A 9,088-nucleotide genomic window follows, 5' to 3' on the forward strand; every position below is an offset into this window, starting at 1 on the left:
GACTTCGGCGATGTCATTTACAAAATAGCCTCCAACACTCTACTCAACAAAGTGGATGCAGTCTATCACAGTGCCATCCGTTTTGTCACCAAAGCCCCATATACTACCAACGACTGCAACCTGTGCGCTCTCGTTGGCTGGCCCTCACTTCATACTCGTCGCCAAACCCACTGGCTCCAGGTCATCTACAAGTCTTTGCTAGGTAAAGCCCCACCTTATCTCAGTTCACTGGTCACCATAGCAGCACCCACCCGCGAACGCACTCCAGCAGGTATATTTCACTGGTCACCCCCAAAGCCAATTCCTCGTTTGGCCGCCTTTCCTTCCAGTTCTCTGCTGCCAATGACTGGAACGAACTGCAAAAATCACTGAAGCTGGAGATTCATATCTCCCTCACTAACTTCAAGCACCAGCTGTCAGAGCAGCTCACAGATCATTGCACCTGTACATAGGCCATCTGTAAATAGCCCATCCAACTACCTCATCCCCATACTGTATTTATTTATTTATCTTGCTCCTTTGTACCCCAGTATCTCTACTTGCACATTCATCTTCTGCACATCATTTACATACACTTAGGTTGAAGTCATTAAAACTATTTTTTTCAACCATTCCACAAATTTCTTGTTAACAAACTATAGTTTTGGCAAGTTAAGATATCTACTTTGTGCATGACACAAGTAATTTTTCCAACAATTGTTTACAGACAGATTATTTAACTTATAATTCACTGTATCACAATTCCAGTGGGTCAGAAGTTTACATACACTATTAGTGTATGTACTGTGCCTTGAAACAGCTTGGAAAATTCCAGAAAATTATGTCATGGCTTTAGCAGCTTCTTATAGGCTAATTGACATCATTTGAGTCAATTGGAGGTGTACCTGTGGATGTATTTCAAGGCCTACAAACTCAGTGCCTCTTTGCTTGACATCATTGGGAAATCAAAAGAAATCAGCAAAGACTTCAGAAAAAAAGTTGTAGACCTCCAAAAGTCTGTTTCATCCCTGGGAGCAATTTCCAAAGGCCTCAAGTTACCATGTTCATCTGTACAAACAATAGTACGCAAGTATAAACGCCATTGGACCACGCAGCCGTTCTGTCTCCTAGAGATTAACGTACTTTGGTGCGAAAAGTGCAAATCAATCCCAGAACAACAGCAAAGGACCTTGTGAAGATGCTGGAGGAAACAGGTACAAAGTATCTATATTCACAGTAAAACAAGTCCTATATCGACATAACCTGAAAGGCCGCTCAGCAAGGAAGAAGCCACTGCTTCAAAACCACCATAAAAAAGCCAGACTACGGTTTGCAACTGCACATGGGGACAAAGATTGTACTTTTTGGAGAAATGTCCTCTGGTCTGATGAAACAAAAATAGAACTGTTGGGCCATAATGACCACCGTTATGTTTGGAGGAAAAAGGGGGACGCTTGCAAGCCGAAGAACACCATCCCAGCCGTGAAGCACGGGGGTGGCAGCATCATGTTGTGGGGGTGCTTTGCTGCAGGAGGGACTGGTGCACTTCACAAAATAGATGGCTTCATGAGGGAGGAAAATGATGTGGCTATATTGAAGCAACATCTCAAGAGATCAGTCAGGAAGTTAAAGCTTGGTCGCAAATGGGTCTTCCAAATGGACAATGACCCCAAGCATACTTCCAAAGTTGTGGCAAAATGGCTTAGGGACAACAAAGTCAAGTTATTGGAGTGGCCATCACAAAGCCCTGACCTCAATCCCATAGAAAATGTGTGGGCAGAACTGAAAAAGCGTGTGCGAGCAAGGAGACCTACAAACCTGACTAAGTTACACCAGCTCTGTCAGGAGGAATGGGCCACAATTCACCCAACTTATTGTGGGAAGCTTGTGGAAGGCTACCCGAAACGTTTGACCCAAGTTAAACAATTTAAAGGCAATGTTACCAAATCCTATTTGAGTGTATGTAAACTTCTGACCCATTGGGAATGTAATGAAAGAAATGAAAGCTGAAATAAATAATTCTCTCTACTATTATTCTGACATTTCAGATTCTTAAAATAAAGTGGTGATCCTAACTGACCTAAGACATGGAATTTTTACTAGGATTAAATGTCAGGAATTGTGAAAAACTGAGTTGAAATGTATTTGGCTAAGGTATATGTAAACTTCCGACTTCAACTGTATATCGTAATTACCTCGCCACTATGGCCTATTTATTGCCTTACCTCCCTTATCTTACCTCATTTGCACACACTGTATATAGACTTTTTTTCTCTACTGTATTATTGACTGTATATTTGTTTATTCCATGTGTAACTCTGTGTTGTTGTATGTGTCGAACTGCTTTGCTTAATCTTGGCCAGGTCGCAGTTGTAAATGAGTACTTGTTCTCAACTGGCCTACCTGGTTTTAATGAAGGTGAAATAAAATACATTTTTTAAAAGCAGGGAAGCAGTGGATTAAAGGGGTGATGGGTGTCAGCAGGCCTGTGGGTGTCAGCAGTAAAGAGGTAAGCAACAATTTGAGAGGAGGTGTTCTAGTGGATGTTCAAAGATTGCAAGCAACAAGGGGTGGAGTTAGGGTAGATAGCCCGTCTATTTTGTTACACTTCAAGGACCGGGTACTGACAAATAAAGTAACCATAGGATATATGAGTTATTATGTGAGGGCTTATGTGAGGGCTTATGTACCAACGCCTTTAAGATGTTATAACTGCCAGAGGTTTGGGCATATGGCAACAGCCTGTAAACAGAAAAAGAGAAGTGCAAGATGTGGAGGGGAGCATGAGTATGGGAAATGTGGGGATTGTGTACAACCAAAGTGCTGCAGCTGTGGAGGTGCTCATAGTGTGGCATATTGTGGGTGTGAGGCAATGAAGCAGGCAGTGGAGGTGCAACAAGTAAGAGTGGAGAGAAGGGTGTCATATGCTGAGGCAGTGAGGCTGGTCCAGGTAGATACAGGTTCAAGGGAGAGATGGGTAGGAACATCTAGACCGGGGGATTACGGGGCAGGTGGGCGGCGATATGGTATACATTGATAAGAGAAAGCTGGTGACGTTCATAGCAGGAGCTATCAATAGCACTGCTAAAGTAGAGTCTAAAACAGAGAGGATTCAGCTAATAGTGAAAGCTGCTGGGAGACGTCTGAGTATGACAGGGTTGACATGGGAAGAGGTTTGAGACTACCTCAATCAGCCGAGGGTGGAGTCATGTATCACTGGATCTTAGTTATGATGGTAATACTACAATGGAATGTTCGAAGCCTGTTGGCTAATGGGCAGGAATTCAAGCAGTTCATTGTAGATATGCCAGCTAAGGTTGATGTGATTTGTGTGTAGGAAACATGACTCAAACCGACTGTGGAGTTTATCATACAGGGATATGTGGGGAGGTGGAGTGCCACCCTCATAAAGCAAGTACTTCCCTATAGGATGTTAGGCAAAGGTATTGAACAGGAATATGTGGAGGTGTGGTTGAGAGGAGGGATGCTAGTGGTAGTGAACTACTATAATCCCTGTCAGATATTGGACCTGGAAGTGCTGGAGAAGGTGGAGGGCCAGGATAGAAGTACAGTAATGTGGTGTGGAGATTTCAATGCCCACAATATGCTCTGGGGGGGAAACAGATGGATGGAATTGGCCAAGTGATGGACAATCTGATAGTAATGAAAGATATGGTGTGCCTGAATGATGGCCCGAGGGACCAGGATTGATGTAGCCACAGGGAAAGAGTCTGCCTCGGAACTCACTCTGGTATCTAGTGCGATGGCAGGAATCTGTGAGTGGGAGGTATGGGAGGAGTCGACAGTATGGAGTGATCATTACCCCATAGTATGCACAGCAGGCCAGAGGGAGGAGGAGGTGTCAATGGGTCAAGGAGGCAGGTGGGTGTTTGGAAGGGCAAAGTGGGATCAGTGTCAGGAGCTGAGTGAGCAGGTGATGGCTTGGGTGGATATGAGAGAGGATGTGGATAGTATGAATAACTGGGTGAGAACAGCGTTAGTGGTGGCAGCTACTGAGACTATACCTAAGAGTTCAGGGAGGAAGAAAGCAGTCCCATGGTGGACGGATGTGTGTGGGGCAATGGTGAGGAGTAGGAACACGGCATTTAGAGTACTGAAAAGGACGCATAACTTCCAACATCTGATTCTGTATAAACAGGCCCTGGTGAGGAGAACTATTCGTCAGGCAAAGAGGTCAAAGTTGGCATCGGGTCTATGACATCATTGAAGGGCGACACCTGTAGGAGAAGTATGGAGGATGATTAAGAGGATGAGTGGGGTCAGAAGGGAGTGGGATTATCCAGTGTTGACGAGTGGGAAGGATGTGGTAGTAACAGATGAGGAGAAGGCAGAGGTGATGGCCTAAGCATTTGTTCAAGTGCATAGCTCGGGCAAATTTGTCAGAGGAGGGGCAGAGGGGGAGAAGGAGAACGAGAGAGGATTATACTGGAGAGCTGGATAGGAGGGAGGAAGTAAATTATGCGTTGAATGCACCATTTACCATGGCAGAGGTGAAAAGGGAAATAGGTAAGGCTGGGTTAACTTCACCTTGGAAATATGAGGTGTGCTATGTTATGTTGGCCCATCTTAATGATGAGGCACTGGATAAGGTATTGGTGTTGTACAACAGAGTGTGGGAGGAGGGGAAACTACCAGGCAGTTGGAAGGAGGCAGTAGTGATACCAATCCAGAAGCCAGTAAAGGACCCAACGAGGCCAACAAGCTATCGGCCAATAGCTTTAACATCACATGTATGTAAGATTATGGAACGTATGATTACGGACAGGTTAACTTACTTCGTGGAGAGCAGGGGGCTAGTATCGCCACATCAAGTGGGTTCAGGAAGGGTAGGGGAACTATGGACCCAGTGCTCTGCTTAGAAGCAGAGGTCAGGAAGGCGCAGGTGAACAAGGAGACTTGTAGCTGTCTTTTTTTATGTGGAGAAGGCGTATGATATGATGTGGAAGGAGGGGTTGTTAATCAAGCTTGATATTATGGGGGTAGGAGGAAGAACGTACAACTGGATAAAGGATTTCTGGTTTGGAAAGTCTATCCAGGTGGGGAGGTACAGTGGCAAGAAAAAGTATGTGATGGCCATACTGTTGGCCTTGCAGTGGGTGGAGGAAGTCAAGCCAGACAGAGTAGTTATTTGCTCTGATTCATGTGCAGTGTTAATGAGTCTCCAGTCCTTTAGATCACGTAGCAGACAAGACCTGCTATATGAGGTGCTACAAACCCATGGCAGGATTAAACACATGGGTATACAGATAAGATTTACTTGGGACACAGCCATGTGGGGGTGGAGGGGAACGAGGCAGTTGATGTACTGGCTAAACAAGCACTGAGTAGTGGGGATGTTGATGTTGTAGTTTCAATGAGCAATGGAGAGGCAAAAAGCCTGATATGGACAGTGATGGTGCAGAGATGGCAGGAGCAGTGGAATATAAATACTAATTTATTTAAAGTAAAGAGGCAAGTCGGGGAGGGGAGAACGGCAGGAAGGGACAGAAGAGGGGAGGCTATTTTTTACAATATTAAGGGTGGGACACAGCCGGTTAAATAAGTGCTTAAATGTGATAGGAAAGCATCCAACAGAAAAGTGTGATTATTGCCAGGAAACCGAGACCGTGGAGCATGTATTGCTTGGGCAATATCATAGGGAAAGAGGGAAAAACTGATATGAGGGAGAGGGCATACAGGAAATTAGTTTAAAGAGTATATTGAATAGAACGTCATTAGATATTGTCCCAAATATTTTATATTTTTTAAGAGTAAAAAGGGGCTGGCAGGAAGGATGTACAGTAGTTTCTCCTTGTATCTGGCTCACACTCCAGTACAGTAGGTGACGATAATGCACCATAATGCTAGATGCCAACCGCCGATAAACCCTACCGAAGATGAAGCTGGATCCTTCAACCCATGACCCTAGAGGCGGGACTTACCTTTCATTCACTTCCGGTTAAGCGCATGCTTCTTCTTCGGTTTAACTAGCTAACTAACACTCCTGAAACAGAATCTAAGACAACGTTAGGAGTTCATAGCTTGAACACTTTACTTCCATTATTTATAATTGTCATAATCTGAACGTGTGACGGTCGAAGAAAACATGAATATTCGCAACGCAAGGGTAAGTGAGAAGCACTGTCGACCATGCAACACTGTGCTAGTTTACCATCTTAGCCACCCATCGCTAATAATAACAATCCAAGGATTCCTGATAGCTCCACTTATGCATGTCATGTCCAACTGTGAGCCAACTAGCCTATTTAGCTAGCTACTATTTAACTAGATTGCTTATATGGTAACTAGTAACAAAGTAAACAAGAGAAGTGCCACTTGAAGTGTAGTTAACGTTAGCCTACTATAGTCAATAGTGATATTTTGACTGAATCAGTGTCTCCACTCCAGACATCTCTTCTTGTAGTCCGTTTTCTGACGTGTACTAGCTAACTAACGTTAATGTAATTGTTTCAGTCAGTATCCATACCATTGACATGACATTCCTGGTTCTGTTTCCTCAGCCGGAGGACCTTATGAACATGCAACACTGCAACCTGCTGTGTCTCCCAGAAAACTACCAGATGAAATACTACTTCTACCACGGACTGTCCTGGCCGCAGGTTAACATGGCTTCCTCTTCAGCAGACATCTCCATCACCACTTGACTCAAGTCTTTGTTTGGCATTCAATCCGTCACAAATTTTATCTAACTCAAAAGGAATGACGAGTTAGATTTAGGCCTAGTTTACATTTACATACATTTAAGTCATTTAGCAGACGCTCTTATCCAGAGCGTTAGTTGTTACCTGATGTCTGTGTGACTCAGTGTATCTATCTCTAACATCACCTCGTCTTTGTTCGTCTTTCAGCTCTCCTACATCGCAGAGGATGAGAATGGCAAAATAGTGGGATATGTTTTGGCCAAGATGTGAGTATACCTGAACTACAGATCTTATCTCATGCCATTGTTTGTCAGGCTCTATCAAGCCCTCACTCTTTATGTGGTATGCAGGGAGGAGGATCCAGATGATGTCCCCCACGGCCACATCACATCCCTGGTGAGTCTTGGTTCTGTATTGTTCATTGTAGTACTTAATTGAATCAATATGGGAGAGGCAGAAGAGGGGGGGGGGGGGGGGGGGTGCGCGCACGCTATCATCTGCAGCACTTGTCAGGTTGTTTAGTTGAGCTTGAGGAAGGATTATTAACAACTGTTTGGATTGTCTCTGTCGCTCAGGCTGTCAAGCGCTCTCACAGACGTTTGGGACTAGCTCAGAAGCTGATGGACCAAGCCAGTCGAGCTATGATTGAAAACTTCAACGCCAAATATGTCTCACTTCATGTCCGGAAAAGGTAGTGCAGTGTGCTGGATATCTGTGTTGAACTTCAATGAGATGGTTCTATTTCGAGTCGCTTTTATATGACTCTTCGATAAGAATTTCTACATTAGTTGTTGTAAAGGAATGCTGAATACATATCACTCTTCTGTTCTCTAGAAGTGTAGCCAGAAGATAATTTAAATACAGGGAGACGTTGTTCGTTTCAGATCATTCTTAAATGGTATATTGAATGGTATTTGTTTGTTCACAAATAACTTGAATTGCATCCATCTAATTTTCTCCTACTGCAGTAACCGAGCGGCCTTGCACCTGTACTCAAACACACTGAAATTCCAGTAAGATCTCCTTCTATCCTTGTGAAAACAAACCCTCTTAAAGCAAATGCATATGTAAATATAGATGTTCCATGTCTATTCAAACAGATGTTTATTCAGGAACTGTGGGTCATATTCCCTAATGATACTCTTTGCATTCAAATGCATTTATTTTTGCCCTTATTTAACCAGGTATTGTTTGCAGTGATACAATGTACATGTATAATATGTTGTTGGTCCTATTCTCACTCACTCACTTGAGTGAATCGTTTCCTTTCTCTTTCATAGGATTAGTGAAATAGAGCCCAAGTACTATGCAGATGGGGAGGATGCCTATGCCATGAAGAGAGACCTAGCCCACATGGCTGATGAGGTGAATTTTTATTTTTTTTACTCTTTCCCTTTACCCAGCAGCATGGCTTTTATGGGCGTAATCCAGCCACCTTCGACTCACCCAGTGTTTTGCATACAGTCGCTTTGATCCAATTCTTTACGCTTTTCCCGAGGGGTGCGTCCTACATTCTATTCTCCCTCATGGATTTAAAAGTAATAGACTGGTGTGAGCAGTATGGTGCAAACTCCCTCCCGCCGTGCTTGCTTTTAAATGCATGAACTGTAGTGAACAAGTGCACACTTCTGGATGAAGGGTAGAGAATCGTAACGCAGTCATAAGACACTCTTTACCTGAGGGTTAAGGTCAACCTTTCCTTTTTGTCAACTGCATTTTGACCGTTTGTCTGTTGTTTCTGTCTATGGGTCCCACAGTTGAGGAAGCCAGGAATGAAGGCCCTGGGTCAGGAGGCACCTACCACTACGACCACACCTGGTGACCAGGAGAAAGAGGGAGAGGGGGACAGCGGAGGAGAGAACAAAGACCTCAGTGAAGTTAGCGAGGCCACAGAGAGCACAGACGTCAAAGATTCATCCTCTGATTCACAATGACTCAGCCATCTTTAGTAGCCATTTTTAAATTCGCCATCAAAGTTACTTACTACACTTTTTATCTCACAGAAAGGGAAAAATGATACCCAGTGGCAGTCAGCTTCTCCATTCACTTTTGTTACTTTTACAGCGTAAAGTCAAATAGATTTTTTTTACTAAAATAGAATTTCTTTCTCGACATTAGTGATACACTGTGATTGAAAGAGATTATTTTGCAACTGGAATGAAAAGTTGATGTTGAGCTCAAATTCACAACTGGTTCTATAAAGGTTGTTTTGGGCTTGATGCTGTCACTACTACTGTTTTCAACCCCCCACTCACCCATGAAATCAATACATTTTGAAAATATAACCTCTGTTTTTGGGTGTGACTTAATGAGATCTGTGAAGTATTCTTCAAAATGCTGAAAATAAAAGTTTCAAGTAATACTTTTTGTAGTATCATTCTTTTTTTCTAGGTTTGAAATTGCAACTATTTAAGGTTGAAATTCTAAGAATGACCACTAGGTAGTAC

At 43.4% G+C, this 9,088-nt stretch overlaps 1 protein-coding gene across 1 annotated transcript; it reads left to right on the forward strand.

The window, feature by feature from the left end:
- The first annotated feature begins 5,920 nt into the window (after positions 1 to 5,920).
- LOC139542183 (N-alpha-acetyltransferase 10-like) lies at positions 5,921 to 9,003 on the forward strand. The gene is made up of 8 exons (XM_071347291.1): positions 5,921 to 6,106; positions 6,501 to 6,599; positions 6,849 to 6,907; positions 6,992 to 7,037; positions 7,217 to 7,332; positions 7,610 to 7,654; positions 7,922 to 8,005; positions 8,389 to 9,003. Exons 1-8 carry the CDS (start codon positions 6,086 to 6,088, stop codon positions 8,573 to 8,575), a joined length of 657 nt encoding a protein of 218 aa, XP_071203392.1. The 5' UTR covers positions 5,921 to 6,085; the 3' UTR covers positions 8,576 to 9,003.
- Positions 9,004 to 9,088: the final 85 nt, after the last annotated feature.

Source organism: Salvelinus alpinus, chromosome 17, assembly GCF_045679555.1.
Source record: "Salvelinus alpinus chromosome 17, SLU_Salpinus.1, whole genome shotgun sequence".
In the NCBI taxonomy this organism is placed as follows: Eukaryota; Metazoa; Chordata; class Actinopteri; order Salmoniformes; family Salmonidae; genus Salvelinus; species Salvelinus alpinus.

Excerpts from the sequence above, each read along its gene's own strand:
- LOC139542183 (XM_071347291.1), top strand. The coding sequence starts at position 6,086 with ATGAATATTCGCAACGCAAGG. Across the intron at positions 6,600-6,848 it reads ACGGACTGTCCTGGCCGCAG|CTCTCCTACATCGCAGAGGA; the intron begins GTTAACATGGCT and ends TTCGTCTTTCAG. Across the intron at positions 8,006-8,388 it reads CTAGCCCACATGGCTGATGA|GGTCCCACAGTTGAGGAAGC; the intron begins GGTGAATTTTTA and ends TTTCTGTCTATG.